The 21,366-nt window shown below is 37.6% G+C and overlaps 1 protein-coding gene and 1 pseudogene across 7 annotated transcripts in view; one reads left to right on the top strand and one right to left on the bottom strand.

The window, feature by feature from the left end:
• ATOSA (atos homolog A) overlaps positions 1-21,366 on the top strand; it is a 79,851-nt gene that overhangs the window by 40,422 nt on the left and 18,063 nt on the right. For 5 of the 6 annotated variants that reach the window (XR_013813444.1, XM_079769448.1, XM_079769446.1 and 2 more), the window contains exons 3-7: positions 14,013-14,197; positions 15,144-15,346; positions 15,655-15,780; positions 16,548-18,396; positions 19,381-19,500. Coding sequence is in view for 5 of the 6 variants with exons in the window: in XM_079769448.1 (XP_079625574.1) it covers positions 14,013-14,197; positions 15,144-15,346; positions 15,655-15,780; positions 16,548-18,396; positions 19,381-19,500 (2,483 nt within the window). In the remaining variant the exon portion in view is untranslated. The remainder of the gene's footprint in view (positions 1-14,012; positions 14,198-15,143; positions 15,347-15,654; positions 15,781-16,547; positions 18,397-19,380; positions 19,501-21,366) is intronic. The other variant, XM_079769449.1, reaches the window with a different exon arrangement.
• Positions 8,777-12,512, bottom strand: LOC307097553 (large ribosomal subunit protein eL33-like; annotated as a pseudogene). The gene is made up of 3 exons: positions 12,478-12,512; positions 9,355-9,439; positions 8,777-9,019 (listed from the first exon to the last, which is right to left on the bottom strand). The product of its transcript is annotated as a large ribosomal subunit protein eL33-like (transcript).

Below are 21,366 nucleotides of genomic sequence, written 5' to 3'. Positions count from 1 at the left end.
GATTGATAGTCAAATAAGAAATGAAATATTACTTTATTAACCCCATAATCTCCCAAGTGCAAGGCTTCTAGAAACCCATAAATGCCTGGTATTTTCACTCTCTCTTTTATTAATTGAGAACATCTAGGCTCTAGGCACAGGCTGCAGCATGCCTTTTCCAGAAATCTGGAGCTAAGTACAAGACTGCTTCCTCTCGGTTTCAGGAATGGACAGGAAATATGGAGCCACATTCCTGACTTTTAGCTTTGTTGTATTAGTCAGCTTGGGCTGCCATAACAAAATACCAGACTGGGAGGCTTAATCAACAGAAATTCATTTTCTCACAGTGATAGAGGCTGGGAAGTGCGTGATCGGAAGGACAGCTGATGTGGTTTCTGGTAAGGGTTCTCTTGCCGGCCTGCAGGCAGAGGCCTTCTTGCTGTGGCTCATATGGCGTTTCCTGAGTGCGTGTGCCTGGAGAGAGAGGGAGAGGGTTCTCTTCTGCTTCCTGTAAGGCCACCAGTTCCATAGAATTGTAATGACTTTATTTAGTCCTAATTACCTCCTAAAAGCTGTATCTCCAAATACAGCTGCTTTGCGTGTAGGGTTTCAACATGAATTTTAGGGGAACGCTGTTCAGTCTGTAGCACTTGGTAACCTCACTTCAGAGTAAATGGATGGTCCAGTGACTATTAAAATCAGTCATTTAGTTTCCAAATATTTAGAGATTTTCCAGATATCCTTCTCTTCCTGACTTATAATTTAATTCCATTGTGGTTGGAGAACACACTTTGGATGATTAAATCCTTTTCAACGTATTGAGACGTGTTTTATGGCCCAGAATATGGTCTGTCTTGTTAAATGTATTGTGTGTACCTATTACAGATGTGTACTCTGCTTTTGTTGAGTGAAGTGTTCTGTAAATGCTAGTTAGGTCAGTCAGGTTGATGGAACTTTTCGTTTATATATTCTCACTAAAATTCTGTTACTTGTTCTGTTGATTATTGAAAAGGGGAGTGTGTTGAAATCTCCAAATAAAATTGTGGGTCATCTGTTTCTCCTTATAGTTCTATCAGTTTTTTCTTTATACATTTTGAAGCTATTTTATTAGGTGCAAAAAAGTTTAGGGCTGTTACGCTCTTTGGATGGATTGGCCTCATTACCATTATGAAATGGCCATCATTATCACTCGCAATATCATTTGCTATGTCCAGAGTCTGTTTCATCTGATATTAATACAACTACTTCAGCTTTATTTCTTTTATTTAAAATATTTTTTAAAAATAACTGTATTGATATCAGAGAGAGGAAGGGAGAGGGAGAGACAGATAAAAACATCAATGATAAGAGAGCATCATCGATTGGCTGCCTCCTGTACACCCCCTACTAGGGATTGAGCCCACAACCCAAGCATGTTCCCTGACGGGGAATTGAGCCATGACCCTGAATCATGGGTCGACACTGAACCACTGAGTCACACTGGCCGGGCTCCAGCTTTTTTTGATTAATGCTAGCATGGTATATCTTTCCAGTCTTTATCTTTCAACCAATTTGTGTCTGCATTTAAAGTGGGTTTTGCTTAGGTGGTATGTAATTGTGTCTTGCTTTTTAATCTATTCTGATAATCTCTGCTTTTAATTAGACAGTTCACATTGAAGGTTATTATTGCTATGGATGGTATCTTACCATTTCCTTTCTATTTGTCCTATCTGGTCTTTGTTCCTTTTTCAGTTTTATAGCAGTTTTAGTTAAAATAATTTTAATGGAAGATATGTAAATACTAATAATAAATGCCATATTTCTTAATCATGTAAGCTTTTAATCTATTTATAATATAATAACCCAAGCCATTTAAATGACATAAAAATATATGCCTTTTGAAAAGTTTTGCTATAATCTACAATAGTATTTTGAAAATTATATAGCACTGTATTTTTATTACAGTAATAAATAGTGATGGTAAACAAATTCTAATTGGTAGGAAATTGTTTTATATTAGGCAGTATTTGTGAAGGTGGGAGAGGGTGAGTACTTATACTATTACTGGGCTGTAAGTAACTTAAAGAACATAGGAACTCAGTGTGGCTTGATTCTGAGTACACAAGGACTGTCATAGCTCATGTCAAAGGAGTGCCTTCTAGGCTTCTAGAATTCTCTTAGGTTCTCTTAAATTTTTGTACATACAGGGTGGAGCAAAAGTAGGTTTACAGCTGTTTGTATGGAAAATAATACAATAATTAATAAATAATAATACAAGAATTCACTGTTTCGTGTACTCACAATTATAAACCTACTTATAAAATTCGCAAAACACTAGTCTGGGCCTGATAGAATGCCTACAAAATGAGCAGCAGCATTAGAAAAATTTAACAAACATTTCAGAGCATTGAAATTCCCAATTCCCACATGTCCAATCACTAAGCCTGTCTTTCTTTTATTCATTTCTATTGGTTATACTAGTTGTGCTAATTATTAATGATAGAGAATTCGTGACTAGGGGATTAGCTAAGACTTCTTTAGTTTCTGTGAGATTTTAGTGTGATGAAATTTACAAGACCTGTTCCTCAAAATTACCTGCTTTCAGCATTTTAGGCAGAACTAGCTTTCACGTTGGAATTTAAAAAAATGAATTCTCTTGAGTCACTGATGACTGAGGTCCAGGAACATACATAATATCATTTTAGTGGGGTCTGTGGCGGGGGGAGGGGTTAACATATTTATTAAAATATCAGTGTGAATAAGTTAAGTTATTTTTTTTAAAACATAGTAAAATAGAAGTTAAAAGAACTTCCTGTACATTGTCTGATGTTTTGACCACCTGCAGTCTGCCATTGGTTATAGGGCTAATAACCTGAGTTTACTTGTCCTATAACATCTGCATTCTTCACAGTTGGTCATACTGACATAATAGATCTCAAGTAGACATACAAGTGCTAAAGCCTTTTAATTAGCTGTATAACTACACGTAAGCATACATTCATTTTGTTTATGTATTCATTGGCTCTCCTATGTGCCAGGCACTGTCCTGGGCATTGGTAAATAGAACGATGAATAGGCCCCTGCACACCTAGAGTTTATACTCTAATTAGAGACAAACGGCCTAAATTACAGTTGTGTGATAATTGGAGTGGGAACACATGAAGCTTATGAGAGAATTTCTCTTTGCATCTGCTTCCCACTTGACTTGAAGTTTCACTGAAATCAGGGACTAAAAAGAAGTTGGAAGATTTTTCAACTTATCCATTGGAAAATATGCAGTTTGTAGCAGTGTATTCTTTAACTTCTTTTAATGCCTTTAACTCCTGCTTCCCTCTTTGATGTTTTCTAACTCATTCACAACTCTTCTTTTGCAACCTTCAATGTGTCAGGTTTAATTTGGGTGCCCATGGCATATCAGAATCCATACTAGATATAATAGATATGAAGAAACATACCTGAGGTAGGTAAGCGCCTGTGTCTCAGTGGCAAAAAATAAGGTCCAGACTGGTTATATGAGCAGAGAGAGGAAGCATTCTGGCAAGAATACAGACTAGTAGCCATGTAGACTGGATGTCCAGTTAGGATTCACAGGATTGGGAATTAGACACCAAGATGTTTTATACTAGAACCAGAATTGACGTTCAGAGGCTGGCTAACTGATACAGAGTGAGTAGCAAGAATGACCTGGATACTAAGTCAACAAATACCTAAGGCTGATTTTCCATCCATGATTCCTCCCTGAGTCAGAATTGGAATTGCACTAGTAGGGTGAAAGAATTTAGGTAGGCAGACTAGATGAGATTTGGAAATAAGTCCTCAAATTTCTAACATTTTACATACACAGGTGATCTGGTTTAAGGCCTCATGTTATTATTATTGCTGTGTGTGTCTGAACAATCTTTTTACCTTTCTGAAGTCCAATTTCCTCACTATAAGTTACTAAAAATGCATGCTCTTGCAAGTTCCTTTTAGTTTTGTAATTCCTGAATTCCTACAAAAACCAAGTCTCAGCCTTCTTTTTTTTTTTTTTTTTTAATCTTACTCCTGCCTTTTTGCTCACAAAAGCGGCTTAATTTTCTTTGATGATAAAGGGACAGAGCTTGGTTTTCATTAACTCTAAGTGCTTTTATGCACAAAACAGAACTTTGAAAATGCTTTATTTATAAGTATATGTAATTGTACAGTTTTTCCAGGCATTCTGAGGATAATGTTTCTAAGTGGGATCTCCTCTTGCTGTTTCTGGAACCATATGTGATCTAGGCCTTTTCCATAATATCTAAACTGAGAGAGCTTTAAGCCGGCAAGACAGACAGAAAGAAAAGAATAGCTATTTAAATTCTTTTACTACCAGGAATCCTTGAAAATATGTCTGTCTAAGTAGCTTTCTAGAATCTATGCCCTGAGTTGGTAGGGTAACTTTTGTGTGAAATGAAAAATATGAGCTTCTGTAATTGAGAATTAAGAACTTTTCCTTAGAGAAGGTTTTCCAATTACTTATAATGTTTGTGGCAAATGATTTTACAAATTTTGTTTCCTCATCTGAAAGTAAGAGAAAGACACCACATCATTGCATTTATTCTTATTTTAAATTTAACAAACACTTATATGTTGCTCACTAGATGCCAGGCAATATCCTAAAAATTTTATAAATAATAACTCAATCTTGTAACCACCCTCTGAAGGTTGATACCAGTATTATCCCCCATTTAATAGATTAAAAAACGGAGGCAAAGAGAGGTTTTATAACTTGTACAAAGCTGAACAACTGGCAAGTAGCAGAACTGGTTGCATGAGCTCACAGTTCATGCTCTTAACTGTTACTCTGTGCTACGACATCATGAGAGTTAAACTGAAGAAGCACCTGATGAAACACTTCACAACTCAAAATGATGGTCATTATCTTTGTTTAAATTGAATGTTTGGATCATGTGACAAAATTTAGAGCCAGTTTTCAAAGAGCTAGATTATTATAAAAAAGCATGCCTATGACTTAGATTTTCAGATGGCACCTCAGAACATTGCAATGCTTTAATCATAATTTCCACTTCAGCAGTTATTGTATAATGTCAATGTACAGCAGAAACATTTGATTGAATTCAAACAAACCACATGCATGTCCAGAAAGTTGCTGTGTGCCGATCACTTTGCTTTTTTCATAATAGACTGCTAAGGATTTTTAAAAATTCAGTTTATTTTGTTGTTGCTTAACAAAAAAATAAATAAATAAAGAATATTTTTGTATTGGAAGATACTATTCTGGGTGTGAAAATAAATATTTAAGTGCAACAAATATTCATAAAATAATAGTGCACATTTAAAGTTGCTCTTTTGTTCACAGCTATAGCCACTATTTTTTGCACTTGTCACTAAAGTCAACATTGGATTTTACTCTCTGCTTAAGGACCTCTCATAGTATATAAGTCAAGTGAAGAAACCGGGATTCTAGCTTGCAATATACAGCTTTGAACAAGAAAATCGATGTCTTTGTACCTTATTTTCTTCTTCTAGAATTAAGTTAGATTAGGCTACATGATTTCTAAGATCCTTTTCTCAGTCAAAACAGAAACAACACATAACTTTGAGATTGAAACATAAGATTAGAAGCCAAGAATATTTCAATGGATGTAGAATTTAACTCATAAGCATCCATGAAATATTAAGAATATTATTATAAAGAAGTGGGTGGGAGCTTGTAAGCATGCTGAGTTTTTCCTGAAGTGATGGTTGATTTGCACTGACCTGCCCTTTCCTTTTTCACGGTCACTTGTGATCAGTGCCCCAAGTTTGGGAGAAGGTTGGCTGAGGCTGAAGTTAGCAGTACAATCTGTCCATGGACAGAGTGAAACTTACCCACATGGTGGTGAAATTCATGACCTTAAGGTTGTGCGCCAGCACCATGAAGTAACCCTTGATAGCCTAGATTGCTTACGTGAGTTCCAGGGAGGAGTGCAAAGTAAGTGAAAGATCAGTGTGGAAATGGGTTTGGAAAGAAGTCTTTTGTGAAAAAAAATAGGGAGTCAGGAAAGCTCTCCAGAAAGCTCATAATTGGTGGAAAGGAGAGGAGGAAGGCATGTCTAGTAGCTAACAGAGAGTAAGCAATGGTACCAGGTGGGAAAAGAGTAGAGGGTCATGTAGGGAACAGTTGGACTGGAACAGAGGGAGCATGTAGGGAGCAGTAGAAGATGAGATGAGGAAGCAAAGGGGGAGACCACTGAGACTTCGAAGGTGGAGTCTTAAGCAGGATCTCCTCTGTATCGTTCCAGCCCACACCATTCGCATCGAATCAGGCAGTGCTCTGTGTGGTGGCCCTGGCCCTCATGTCAGGCTTAAGAGTTTACATTGGATTCAGGAGCTAGGAGACTGTTGTAGTAATTCAGGTGTGAAGTAATAAGAGCCTAGCTGGGTAATTGTCTTGAGGTTGAAAAGGAAGTATTTAAGTCCAAGACAACTTTAAAATAACACATTAGTAAGATTTAGTGAATGGATTTCATGGCCATAGGGAGGGAGACTCTCCTGCCCCTATCCCATAGACTTAGAAGGGAACTTCTTTTTTCTGTTTTAGGATTTGGCAACAAATTTGTAAGAATGATGATGATATTGCATATTTAATACTTATCTTGCTTTTATAGAAAGGGCTATTGTGATACATGAATGGCCATTGTGTTCAAAGAATACTAGGAAAAGTAGGCTTTTGTATTTATCATCTATACCCTTCAGAATAATTGACAATTCACAATAATTGACAATAATTGACATCTGTCCAAGCTTCCATCATCACCATCTACTGAGATCACTGTTGTCAAGGTCACCAATGACTTTCTTATTGTCAAATCCAGTGGCCTCTTCTTTGTTTATATTTTATTAAACCTCACCAGTGTTTGATTCCATTAACCACACCCTCTTTGAAACTTTTTTTTTCTTGTGTCTTTCAAGATACCATATTTGACAGCTGCTTGTAGGATTCATCATCTACCCGATGGGTTCTTGTTGGAGGGCCCCAGGGCTCTATTAGGAGTTTCCTACATATTCCTCTGGGTAACTCTTGACTCTAAATACTTTCCAAATGCCAGTGGTTCCCCAAACTATACCCCAACCCTGCACAACTACAGTGACCTCCTATCTAGTAAACGTACCTACTTTGAATCTTTTTTCTGTTTTATTATCAACACTAGAGGCCCGATGCATGAAATGCATGCAAGGGGCTTGGCCCTTGTAGCCCCAGGTTCGCCCAGAAGGTCGTTTGGCTGTCCAGTCTAATTAGCATATTACACTTTTATTATTATAGATAGCAACCAGGGTGATGCTTTTAAAATGTAAGCCAGATCATACCGTTTCTCTAGTTAAAACCCTTGAGTGGCTTCCCGTGGCATTTGGGATAAAATCTAAACCCTTTGTAGCTTCAACACCCTATCTAATCTAGTTCCTGGCCACCATTCTAAACTTCACGTCCTACCACTTCCCCTCTCTCCCACTGCCATTTCAGCCTCACTCAACCTCCTTTGAGTTCCAGAGACATTACCCATTCATTCTCACCTTACACCCTCTGCTCCGAATATTCTCTCCCCTATTTTTCAAAGGCTAGCTTCTTGTTCAGATCTCAGCTTAAATATTATCTGCTCAGAAAAGCCTCCCTTGAATACTCAATATACAATGTTCATACATCACTCTCACATCACCCTTTTGACAATGATGGCACAGCACTTAGCACCATCTGATATTTTTCTTATTAATTTGTTTTTGTTTTTCTCTGCTCCCACTAGAATGTCAGCTCCAATTCTCAGTATCTAGGAAAGTGCCTGGCACACAGTAGGCGTATGATGAATATTTGTTGAATAAATGAAGTCTTAATACCTACTACATACTGGTTAAGTCAACTGAAAGTCCTATGCTTTGAGCATAACCTCTTCTGCTAATTCTTTTTTTTTTTTAATATATTTTATTGATTTTTTTTTTACAGAGGGGAAGAGAGAGGGATAGAGAGTTAGAAAGATCGATGATAGAGAAACATCGATCTGCTGCCTCCTGCACAACCCTTACTGGGGATGTGCCCGCAACCAAGGTACATGCCCTTGACCGGAATCGAACCCGGGACCTTTCAGTCCGCAGGCCAACGCTCTATCCACTGAGCCAAACCGGTTTCGGCATCTTCTGCTAATTCTTAACACCTATCCTCAGATCCATCCATATATGTTTCTCATCAATATGAGATTCTAGCTTTTACCTAAATTTTTTTGTTAAGTTATTCTTAAGCCTAGGCCAGTGTGACTCGGTTGGAGCGTCGTCCTGTATACCAGTGGTTGGCAAACCACGGCTTGCGAGCCACATGCGGCTCTTTGGCCCCTTGAGTGTGGTTCTTCCACAAAATACCACGTGCGGGCGCACACGTACAGTGCGATTGAAACTTCGTGGCCCATGCACAGAAGTCGGTTTTCGGCCTGGGCGAGTTTATTTTGAAGAAGTGGCGTTAGAACACTCAAGGGGCCAAAGAGCCGCAGTTTGCCGACCACTGCTGTATACCAAAAGGTCGTCATGGGTTCAGTTCCCTGTCAGGGAACATACCTAGGTTGTGGGTTGGATTCCCAGTTGGGGCACATATAAGAGGCAACCAATTGATGTTTTTCTCTCTCAAATCAATAAACATATCTTGGTGAGAACTTTTTTAAAGTTTATTTTTACAAAGAGAGTAAAAGAAGTGTTTCAAACTGCTAAGTTCCAGTCTTTAACTCTAGAACCTGTGTGCTTCACAAATTGCCCATGTATGTCTTCATAAATTCATATATGAACAAATCCACTTGTATTTATTTGCTTTTCAATAATTTTAAATCCTTGAAGGGTACAGCATTTGTTACGCGGATTCTGTGTCTGATGGCCTTAGCAAGAAGGTTGCTTTGGAATTTGACACAAACAATGCCACTGTTTCCATGAGCACGAGTTACCTTTCCCCAGGTTACTCTGGTTTTGTTTGGTTTGCCACCAAGACTCACTGTGTTGTTCTTTGCCTTGTGCACATAAGCACATCTCTTGCCTAGATAGAATTCAGTTTCATCTCAAGCATAAACACCTTCAGTGGTTTTTTTAAATTTTATTCTTTACACTATTATAGATGTTCCCAACCCCCACCTCCCACTTTGCCCGCCTCCACCCATCCCTTGCCCCCTGCCCCTTCCCTCTGGCCAGCACCACACTTTTGTCTGTGTCTATGGGTCATGCATATATATTCTTTGGTTAATCCCTTCATCTAGTACCCCCTCACCTCTGACAGCTGTGAGTCTGTTCCATATATCCTATCCATGCTTCTGTTCCTGTTTTGTTTGTCAGTTTATTTTGTTCATTAGTCTCCACAGATAAGTGAGATCATATGGTATTTGTCTTTTTCTGACTGGCTTATTTCTAAACGCCTTCAGTTTTAAGAAGAGCTGTGTGCTCCTCCTGGTTCCAGAGACCCCACTTATAGCCAGCAAAAATGGCCTTGGACCACAGCCTTCCACACACGTTGTTGTTTTACAAGCCCTGTTCCCAGCAGGCCTCCACACACTCCAAGAGGAAAGAGGAAGGTCACAAATTCCTATGTTAGGTAACCAAACTATGACCTACATAGTAGGGGTTCTACAAAACAATAACTAATTAACTAAAGTGTATGACACTAGGTAATGCTTTTATTTATATGTTACTTTCCAATTAATAGGCCTTATCATTTATCTAATCCTAGTCAGAGAATAGTAATTTATTTCAAATTTAGTTTATGGCCCTTGAGGATGTGACTCAGTTGGTTGGAACATTGTCCCATACACCCAAAGGTTTCAGGTTCTGTTCCCCTTCAGGGCACATGTCAATGTTTCTCACATCAATGTTTCTTCTCTCTGTCTCCCTTCCTCTCTCTCTAAAACCAATTAAAAAATAATAATAATAAAATGTAGTTTATGTTTGTGTGTTTGCTTTATAGGACTGATAATAGTTTGTTAGTATGTATATCTTTCAATGCATGTATGCCTATGTATCCCACGAACACATAATCATAACATTCTTATGAAACATCGTGTTTTCACTTACACTGTAGATATCTTAACTTGTCAAAAGTAGATTTATTTTGGATATATACCACAGTATATTGAGCCAGTCACATATTATTGGACATTTAAGTTTATTCCATTTTTTAAAACTGGTATAAACATTTTCAATCTCTTCAGTGACACCCCTGACAGTTGTTTATCAGTCTGTCCTTAAACCCTGTGATGAAGAATTTACTTCCCAGGTTAGTGGATTCGTCTGTGGATCCGCTCTGATTGTTCAGAGTTTTTCCAGTGGCCAAATTGTTCACCTTTTTTTGTTAGACAGGAAATATGACAAACTTTAAGAATGTGGGTAAACTCCAGAGCCAGGCGAGCATGTCACTAAAAAGCAGCAAGTCCAGTCACGTTTCTCAGCCAGACTGTGGTGTAAGCACAGTCCTCATGGAGGTCTTGGAGGAAGAGGGGCTCCGAACTAGGTTGTGATTGATTACTTTCCAATCTCCAATGATCTGTCTCTCATAGCCTGTGAAACATGATAAAATTCTTTCTGTTTTCTTCAATGTTATAGTTTGCAAATCATTTATCTCTCGTAAAATGTGTAACTAGTAGGTAAGCCTGGCCACATTTGTCTAGATTTGAAACACTTTTTGTTTTTGTAAAGGTAAATTGTTTTTAGAGGTCCTGAAATCATAACTTATTTCTGGAGTAAGTTATGTTATATTTGTCTTTAATATCAGCAAAATATCAAGTTATATCTACTGAGTTTTCTTTAGCATGACATGATAATTTCCCAGTTGCTATTCATATTCTTTACTACAGTAAACTCTGCTCCCTGGTATTTTAGAGGTTGACATTATCAAATTTAAACTGTGCAACTTTTCTAATGACTAATGATTAATATTCTCATTAATTAAAATTCAGACACCCATAAATTTTTCCTGACAAATTTCTAAAGCTTGTCATCACATAGTCACATGCACGTAGGTAGTACTTTATGTGTTTCATAATACCATTATATAGTTCATACTGTTCCTTGCAACGCTTATGTAACAGTTACATAGCTAACTAATAGATAACTGCTGTCATCTCTAATTTTTGTTTCAAATATTTCATATAAATATTCACTACTCTGGCTAAGTTCAATAAGTCATCCAAAGGATCTCAGATCATGGTTTTGGAGTTCACTGTCTGAGGAGATAATGACCAAAATAACCCAATTTTAGTCAAATGTTGTATTATTCAAAAGTGCTTTTAATATAATAATTCAGTTTTTATTGCTTTAAATGTGATGATTCCTAGTGTATAAGTAAGCCGCTCCTGCTAGTGCTTTGGAGATGAATTATATGCCTCTTGCAGGCATAAGGATAATGAGGGAAAGGGTCCTGTTAGCCCAAAAGACAACAAAAACACTCACTCATACTCCCCTTGCCACATGCCCTCCTCTCCTCCCTAATCTGACCAGGAAGTTTTCTCTCAGCAGTAGAAAGACTAGACTTTTTTTTTTTTTTTTTTAAGTAGCACATAAATATGAGACATTAGTTAGTTTGTGGGCACCCTTAGTAGCTGACAGCTGGGCACCACTCAGCATTCCATAGATCAGGAGCCACTGCTCTGCCACAGTTCTTAGCTCCCCAGAATTATCCCACAAACTGAGGGAGGGACCAGGATGAGTCCAGAGAAATAGCCCAGGAGCTAACATGCCATGTAGCCCATGGTAAGCCTGAGCTGGCCTTGAAAACCTGCAGAACCAGCAGAGAAAGAGACTGAATTGAATCCTTTTTTATGTCTTTTGCTCCCCTCTGAAGGACACCATGATTTACCTTAGTGAGTCCCAGGAGAACACAGGAAACCCCTGATTTATGTATGACCTCATTGGGCCCTGGAGGATAGTTGAAAGTCAAGACCTCTCCTTTTTCCCCACATTGGCACATTATTGTACTAGAGGCCCGGTGCACAAAATTTGTGAATGGGTAGGGTCCCTAGGCCTGGCCTGTGATCAGGGCCAATCAGGTTCCCCTCCTCCCCACACCCCTGCCTCCTCCTTCCCTTGCTCCCTCAGTGCCACACCGCCAACACTGGTCGCCTGCCATGTTCTGTACTGCCCCCTGGTGGTCAGCGCATGTCATAGCAAGTGATCAAACTCCCGTTCTCCCAGTTAAACTCCCAAGGGGACACTTTGCATATTAGCCTTTTATATATATAGATTAGGGTGCTATTCCTGGAAACTAATTCTATACCATAAATATTCCAAAATGTATTATTAAAATATATGTTGGATATATATTATTTTCATTTATAATTTTACAAACATAATATTAAAGTATGTAAAAACAAAATTTATAGCCAGAGTGAATGAAGACATGTATGGGGTGATTAAGAACCTAGATCCTAGAGCCAAACTGTATAGGTTCAAATTCCATCTTTGCTACTTCTTAGCTCAGTGATCTTACACAGGTTCTTTAACCTCTCTGTGCTTCAGCTGTCGTAAAAGGGTGGTAATTGTTCTCACCTTCTAGAGCTGATCTGAAGACTAAACGAGTTCATGTGTAGAAAGTACTTAAAACTGGTAGTGCCTTGGCAGTGTCACTAATTGTTAGCTCTTATTTTAGGTGTTATAAATAGGTCAATTTAAGGAAACTTTCTAAATGGTCTTAAAATACCAGTTCAGTAAAGTTGGCATTCAAGGCTCCTTCTTTTCCTGGTAAGCCTGCGTGGGTAGGCATTCTCCAAACTCCCCTTTCAAGGCTGCCCACGGTCCATCTCCAGTCCTGCCATTTCCACATTTTCCACTCAAGTTGCACTTTCTCTTTCATGGTTCTGCTCAACAAGTACCTCGTTTGCAAAATTTTACCACTATCTGAACTTCTTTGGAATATATTAAAAGTTGCAGTGTTCTCTTTGTCTTTAATATAATCTCTGAATTATAAACCCTTTTAGGTTAAGAGCTATGTAAAATATAACACTCTGTCCCCCTGTGGCCCAACACAGAGTAGCAGGTACATACTTAAAATATATGTTGCTTAATTGGATTGCACAACAAACTGAATTTTGTGTGTGCACATGTGCATGCGTGTTCAACCTGTGTAGCAGGTTAGAAATTTTGAAAGTAATCTGTTTTTAAAAATTAGAGCACTTGTAGGAAATTGAAAAATAAGTGAAAATATCTGCAGGTTAGATTGTTTGGAACTGCATAGTAACCAAAAAATATCACAATTTATGTATAGCAATTCAGGCCTGCATCGCCTGCTGGATAATGACAGCATTTCTCCCTCTGAAACTGCTACTACAGCCTAGGAAAGGCAGAGAAGGTCCCCATGATAGTGTCCACATCACAGAATTAGGGCTACGAAAATAAGGCACCAGTTAAGGAAGGGAGAAGGGAGAAAAGGGGAAGAAACATGCATTGGATCTGCATATTTTTTCTAATCTATAATAATAAAAGGGTAATATGCTAATTAGACGGGACATTCTTCCGGACATCCTTCCTTCTGAACAAAGCCGCAGCGGGCGGTGCCGAGGCAGAGACGGCAGAGGCCCCTGGCCACGGCAGCGGGGGGCAGAGGCCGGGGCCAAGGCCCTTGCACGAATTCGTGCATCAGGCCTCTAGTATTTAATAATAGTAATAAAACATCTTAACCTAAAAGGTGACATAATAAAACACTTTAACCTTTGGCTAGTGTTGAAGGGTTTTGTGTGAAAACTATTATACTTGACATCCAAAAACGTAATTATCTATAGGATTAAAAATTATATACTTAAATCTTTGGTATTTTAACTGAAGTTTGCATAAAACCAATTTTATGCCATAATTTTTACCAGCTTTGTCTTAACTGGAATTTTGAATTACGCATCATCTCCTGACTCTGTGTACCTTGTGAATCAAGAGTTTATTTTAATTGCCTCATTTTTATTCTCTTTTCAGTCCTTTGTTAGTGAATATACTTGAGTATGGAATGTGACAGTTGTTTTAGGCATAAAAGATGAGTTCTTATCAAGAGAGTTCATTAAAGCAAGGGCTCTTTTCTCTCTTTTTTTAAACACCAGATACTCTAGATGAATATTTTGAATACGATGCAGAGGAGTTCTTGGTCTCCTTGGCCTTGTTAATAACAGAAGGACGAACACCTGAATGTTCTGTAAAAGGTCGTTCAGAAAGTTTCCATTGCCCTCCAGCGCAGTCCTGTTACCCAGTAACCACCAAACATGAATGCAGTGACAAGCTGGCCCAGGTAAGAATTGTGTGTTGAGTGCTTTTTATTTATCTTTTATATAAACTACACAGATTCTGTCATCACCTTTGTTACCTTGCAGTTACAATGCCCACATTTAAATATAAAATCGGTCACAGCCGTAACGAAGAAATCCTAATCCTGGACCATAGCCAACAACCTTGGCTCTTAAACAAGCTCTGGGAGGCACTGGGTAGTTTTGCTGATGGGCAGGCAGGTGGGCGGCCGATTTCAGACCTGCCTTCTCACACGCCAGGTTTAACATTATATTTGCTTGCTGATTCAGCTTTCTTTATTTTAGAGTCTCAGCCCTGGCTCATCGACTTTATGTTCTTATTTATTTAGTGGACTGATGTTAATAATTATTTTCTCCACATTAACCAAATTTCTATATTTCTTTTTTTTTAATGGGTGGATGCATTTTGCTATCATATTAATGTTTTGGGATAAAATACTGTTAAAATATTTATTTTGGTAAGTACTGTCTAATTTGCCATAAGGATTTTTTCCCCGGTTAGTTTCTTAAATGTAGTCCAAAATTTTTAACTGGTATATATTGTATATATTTAATCTTGTATATATCGAGCATTTAATGAAAATGAGTTTTTAATATTTTGGTCTTCGCTTAGAATGAATCTTTCCTCTGTAATAATGATGTCATTAGCAAACTAGGCAATGCTGGGCCACCTCAAGAAAGAGCAAAGATGTCCCCCGCGCCAGGAAATTTGCATCATAAATGTTGTTCAAAACTAATCCTTGAACTTTAGAGCTCACTGGTGTGAATTCATTATTTAGTGAGGAAACCTAAATAGGCAAATCTAAGCAAGTTCTACAATTGATGACTCATTTCACATACAGATATGTACTTTACAATTATAATTTTCAAAGTAAAATATAAACTTGTGGGGTTTACCGAGACCTTTTGCTTATATTCATTTTCTCTAAGTGTCGCCAAGCCAGACGAACCAGGTCTGAGGTCGCCTTGCTGTGGAAGAACAGCCTTCCGATCATGGTGGAGGTGATGCTGCTGCCAGACTGCTGCTACAGCGACGAGGGGCCCACCACGGACGGCGTGGACCTCAATGACCCTGCAATTAAGCAAGACGCATTATTATTAGAAAGATGGGTGTTGGAGCCAGTTCCTCGACAGTAAGTTGTACAACTGAGTTTCAAGTTGTTCTTGGTAAATCAGGTTTCCCACAACTTGCTGTACATTATTTTATAATATATACTTTCTCAGAATCCCTCTATTTACGTAGTAAAATTTAGTACAGATATAACTGTAGATACTTAGTACAGATATAACTTTAAGTGACAACTGGTAAGTCTACTTCTCTGCTCTTGAAAGCAGACGTCCTGAGGGATATGTTTATTTCAGCTTCTCTCTATCTGAAACTCAGTTATTTTGTACTTGCTGACATTTAGATGATGCTTTTTTTTTTTTTTACTTCCCTTAGGAGTGGCGATCGATTTATTGAAGAGAAGACCCTTCTATTGGCTGTCCGCTCATTTGTGTTTTTTTCTCAATTAAGTGCTTGGCTGAGTGTTTCTCATGGTGCTATTCCACGAAATATTCTTTACAGGTAAGTGTAGGCACAAAAAGAGCCATGTGTATTCAGCTGCATTGGTTAGCTACTGAATGATATTTTACCTTTTCAGTATTTTAGTCCCTTCATTTCTAATTTAAGTGGATAAAATTTACTGGCATTTTTCTCAACATATTACAGAAATGTTGATATGAATCAGTATGAGTTTTGTTTCTCAGGTTATATTTGATGTGGAATAGTTTGCAGAGAACTTTAATGCTTGGATTATAGAACCAACAGTGAACTTAGTGCTGCCATTATAAATAAAGCAGAAAAACGTTCAGGGCTGCTGAATTTCCGTAATGGCAGGCTTTCTTAATTTGGGGCATTTTGGTAACTATAAACATACAAACTGCTGAACAACTATCTAATTGTCTCTTAGGCAGGTGGCCATGAGATAGAGTATCTCTTAATCACCTTGCACAATAGAATTAGCTGAATCCAATTATTTAGTGGTAAATACAAAGCCCTTTTATTCTTTCTGCTCTGACAGGTAATTTTAAATTATAATATTCTTGAGCTTTAATGCTTGCGTGGTCAGTCTAGTGTTCTTAAAAAGAAGATCATCTCTATTTGAAGCATAATCTATACTTCTCATGTTGGTTTTATCAGAATGACATGCATGGCAAAGTAGCTAAAAGCAAAACCTCAATCGTAATTAATGCAAACAAAGATAAGTATATGACTTTAAAAAATTTTTAAAAATAATATACAGGATTGATTTTCATAACCTATCGATCCCGTATTTTTCTGTGTGATTCTAGAATCAGTGCTGCTGATGTCGACCTGCAGTGGAATTTTTCACAGACTCCAATTGAGCATGTGTTTCCTGTTCCCAATGTTTCTCACAATGTGGCCTTGAAAGTCAGTGTTCAGTCCTTGCCCAGACAATCTAATTACCCAATTTTGACGTGTAGTATTCATACTAATATTGGCCTGTATGAGAAAAGAATTCAAGAGCATGAACTTAAAGCCCATCAGCACCACAATTCTAACGAAGCAGAACAGTGTAGTACAAACAGTTCACAGCGTGTGTGTAGCAAACAGACTTGGACCGTGGCACCTGAAAGCGTATTACACGCAAAAAATGGCACCCCTCCAGAATACACTGCAGCTATCAAAAATGGCAAACTGTATCCAGGCCCTGGCAGTAAATCTGACTGTGGAACTTGTCAAGCCAATATTGTGGGCTTCAGTGGTACAGGAGATAAAAAGTCACATGAAACATCAGTGAGGACTTTAAAATCATTTTCAATGATTGATTCCAGTGTCCCTAGCCGCCAGAGTTCCTGGCAGTCAGTTGGTGAGACTAATCCTTTAGTATGCTCTTTAATTCAGGATCGACAAGAAGTTATTGCAAGAATTGCTCAGCATTTGATCCATTGTGATCCAAGCAGTTCACATGTTTCTGGACATGTATTTAATACTCAAGAGTCTAGTTCACTTAATTCAAAACTTTTCCGGGTTTCACAAGAAAATGAAAACGTGAGGAAATGTAAAGAAACTTTCTCAATTTCTTTTGGTAGTCCAGAGCTTACCTCCTCAGAAGACACCAGTGAGGGGAAGATCCGAGTAAAACCAGAAATTCCTCGAAGTGAAACTTGTACTGCTAATGGTCTTTATTCTCATCGGTCTGTTGGAGAGACTAACCCTTTAATAGGCTCATTACTCCAGGAGCGGCAGGATGTGATTGCAAGGATTGCTCAGCACTTGGAGCACATTGATCCAGCAGCATCACGTTTACCCCGGCAATCCTTCAACGCACATGACTCTACTTTGGTTCCTTCTAAAGTGTTTAGGAGTTCATATGAAGACAAAAATTTGCTGAAGAAAAACAGGGATGATGCCTCTATTTCCATTTCTAATACCAAATTTTCCTTATTAGAAGACGGCAATGAAGGGGAAAACTTAATACCTACTAAATCTTTTAGTTCTTTTAAATGCAATAGTAAAGTCAAGTCCTCTTCGAAACCTCAAATGAGAAGAAATCTGTATCAGGACAATGCTAGTGAAGACATCCAAAGTACATTTCAGGGGATACAGAGCAAAGCCACTAGTTTATTGGCTCCCTCAAATATGTCTCATTGCAAAGAAGATAAGTTAGTTTTGACAATCAGGTTGGAAAATACACTTTCTGAGTGTCAATTTAAGGAGCAAGAAATTAGCAATGGAATTGATAAACGGTACTCAAATGGCAACGGTGTTGACAAACAGATTTGCATAAATAAGAATAAGGAAAAAATAATTCAAAATGAAAATTGTAACCCAGAATCTTTTAACAATCACCAATTTGATAAGCCCAAAAATAATGACCCGAAAATAAAAGTTACTACATTGGAAATGTCTGGATATTTGAACAAACATGAGAACAAGTGCTCAAATAAAGATTCAAAAAGGCCTACAACATATGAGCAAAATATGCAACTTAATAGTATTGAAAATTATCTCAATAAAGATAAGGAAGATTTCAAATGCAAAAGACAAGACCAATTAAAAAATGAACAGGATAAGAAAGAAGATCCAACTGATGAAAAATTTCAAAACTGTCCTCAGAGAAAGATTGTAAATGGCTGTTTGTCTACATGTGAACAACTGAAAAATACAGAGGTGTTGGTAAGTAATATCTAATATTTCAAATATAATTCTTAAACATCTGTTATGGTGTGTATTTTCTTTACAGGAGGTCTAGTTATAAGGTGTAAGGTGTCCATTATCTATAGAACACACAAGTTGATGTAATAAACCTGCTACAGAACTAGTATTAATATCCTTGCAAATAACCCACTCACTGAAGAGCAAATGCTAGGTACATTCTTCCTGTTGCCCCATTTTTGTTTATTTCAATATTATGAACAATTGCTGGAGAGTAAATAGGAGAGTAAATAAAATTTATTTTAACTTAACTTATTGTTGATCAATTGTTCTGTCAGTGTACGGACCTGCAACCTTGGCATATCGGGATGATGCTCTAACCAGCTGAGCTACCCGGCCAAGGCTATGTTCTGTTAACTCCAGTTTACAATTGAGAACCCAAGGCCTGGAGAGGTTAAGTTAATTTGCCCAACATCACAAAGCTAGTAAATGGTAGAGCTAGAACCCAAATTAGTCTTTTCTGATGTTTATTCATGTGTTTTTATGAGCTTTTGATCTTTGCATATAAACTTACCTAGATTCTTAAGAATTAACCTATTTCCTGTATCACTTCAAAAACATGGTACTATGACTGTATTAGGTATATTTTAAAATTCATGTTTATTATATTGCTGTATCATGCCCACCAACTTATATCCTCTGAGAATGCCTTTTGATATATATATAAGTTTATATTTTAGAATAGTATGCTATTTTTCTACCTGTGAGTAGTTTTTTCACAAATAAACAGAATCAAATATTACCTTACTAGATGCTAGAATCTGAGTATTTATAAATATGACCATCTGTTGATAAGGCATTTGAACATACTTTCTTTAGAATATTTGAGTTTATTTAGCATCTTAGAAAAAGCTTAGACATGGTTTTCTGATTAAAGTGTGTGTGTGTGTGTGTGTGTGTGTGTGTGTGTGTGTAATCACCATCGAAATTTAATTCTTTTCCTAGCAGAAAACTATACCACTGAAACATTCAAGTGTCTGGCGGAAACATAATTTTCATTCCTTGGATGGAACCTTAACCAGAGCCTTTCATCCTCGGACTGGATTGCCTCTTCTTTCAAGTCCTGTAAGTATTTTCCTTTGATCTCATATTTAGAAATTGAAAATATCTAAAATGTTTGCAAATCATTTATCAGCATCACTCTGGTGTGAAAAGCACTATAGACTTCATTCAATATGGTGCACTGAGTTGACACAGCAAGACCTCCTCCTCCTTCCCAAACACAGAAATCCTGGATAAGACAACATAACTTGTAAATACATAATATAGTGTAACAGCAAGAAAAGTACACCTCTGAGTACTAACTTGGAAAAATCATGGCCCTCTCGGATATCTGAACTGAAGATAGTGCTAGGGTTTAATGGCCTTCCTGGGACAGGAGTCAAGGAGGCAAGTCTGTTCCAGTCATAGCTGGGTCCTAAAAACCAAACTCCTCATAAAACTAGAAGCAGGGGTGAACTACCCTTCTAGAACTGGGAGAGGTGAGGGGGAAAATAACCTGTTTATTTAAGGGTGCAACAGGGAGGTATATAGCAGGTGGGAAAATAATCTCCCAAAAGAATTTTGACTTAAACCTAAGCCACTCATGGTAGTTCTGAATTAGTGCTGTCTATGAGGTTCAGAAACATCTAGCTAAGAAATAACCATAGACTAAATTGAAACCTGTAAAATCCATTGAGTCCTAGCAGAAGGAACATGAAACTATTCCACATCTGTACCCCATGGCACCAAGGATTTATTTTCCTGGAAAATAACTCTTGCTGAAGATTATCTCAGAGGAAAAACACTACAGATCACCTTAAAAGAATCAGAAGGTGCAAGAAATGGGAGAATTCACATTTAGGAATTCTGCTATCAGAGCAACCTGAAAAGAGAGTAATTGTTTAAAATATTCTAAGATATAAAAGATGATAAAGACAAGGGTTAAGATGAAAGAACATGTGGATTTGAAAGAGAACTAAACACAAATTATAAATATGAAAAACTATTATAATTGAAGTATACACAGGTGTACATACACATACAGGTGGATTAAACAGTGGACTAGAATGAGCTGAATAGAAATTTAGTGAATGGATTAGACAGATATTAAGAAAGCACTTAGGGGGGAAAAAAACAAAAGAAAGCACTTAGAATGATGCATAGAAAGGAAGAGAGATGGTAAAATATGAGAGCCATGGAGGATAAAATGAGATGCTCAATATAAGTCTAGTAGAAATTCTAAAAGGAGGGCTAGATAGAATAAGGAAAATGCAGTATTAGAAGAAATAAAGATAGAAACTTTTCCAGAATCGAAGCAATAGAGTTTAGATTGAAAATTTCACATTAAGTGCTGACTACAAAAAAATTGCCTGGTGTACTTGCACAAGTCTCAAAAATATTGAGGTTGGCCCTGACGATTTGGCTCAGTGGATAGAGTGTCGGCCTGTGGACGGAAGGGTCCCTGGTTGATTCCAGTCAAGGGCATATGCCTGGGTTGGGGGTTCGATCCCCAGTAGGGGGCATGCAGGAGGCAGCCGATCAATGATTCTCATCATTGATGATTCTATATCTCACTCCTTCTCCCTTCCTCTCTGAAATCAATAAAGTATATTTAAAAATAACGTTAGATAAGATTGTGCACATTTTTAAAAATATTGAAGTTGTTTAGATTTTCAGTGTCATCTGTTTTTTCCTAGTCACCAATTAGACTGATCACTTGGATACTTGTATATACTTAATATTAATTCTAGAAATATCTGTCTAACTTGCATGTTGTACATAATTTTACTTTTAGTGTACACATGGGTCTTTCATTTTTAGGATATTTTGATCTAGATGGTGGTTTGTGTTAAATGTAATCTGGTATACAATGACGCTTCAAACTGCAAAGTGTAGTATTTTTCAAATCTATTGGCTATGGAGCCCCAGGGTTCTTGGAAATGTGCAGCA

The sequence above is a fragment of the Cnephaeus nilssonii genome (genome assembly GCF_951640355.1).
Source record: "Cnephaeus nilssonii genome assembly, chromosome: 4".
Lineage (NCBI taxonomy): Eukaryota > Metazoa > Chordata > Mammalia > Chiroptera > Vespertilionidae > Cnephaeus > Cnephaeus nilssonii.
This window is presented reverse-complemented; position numbering and strand designations above follow the sequence as displayed.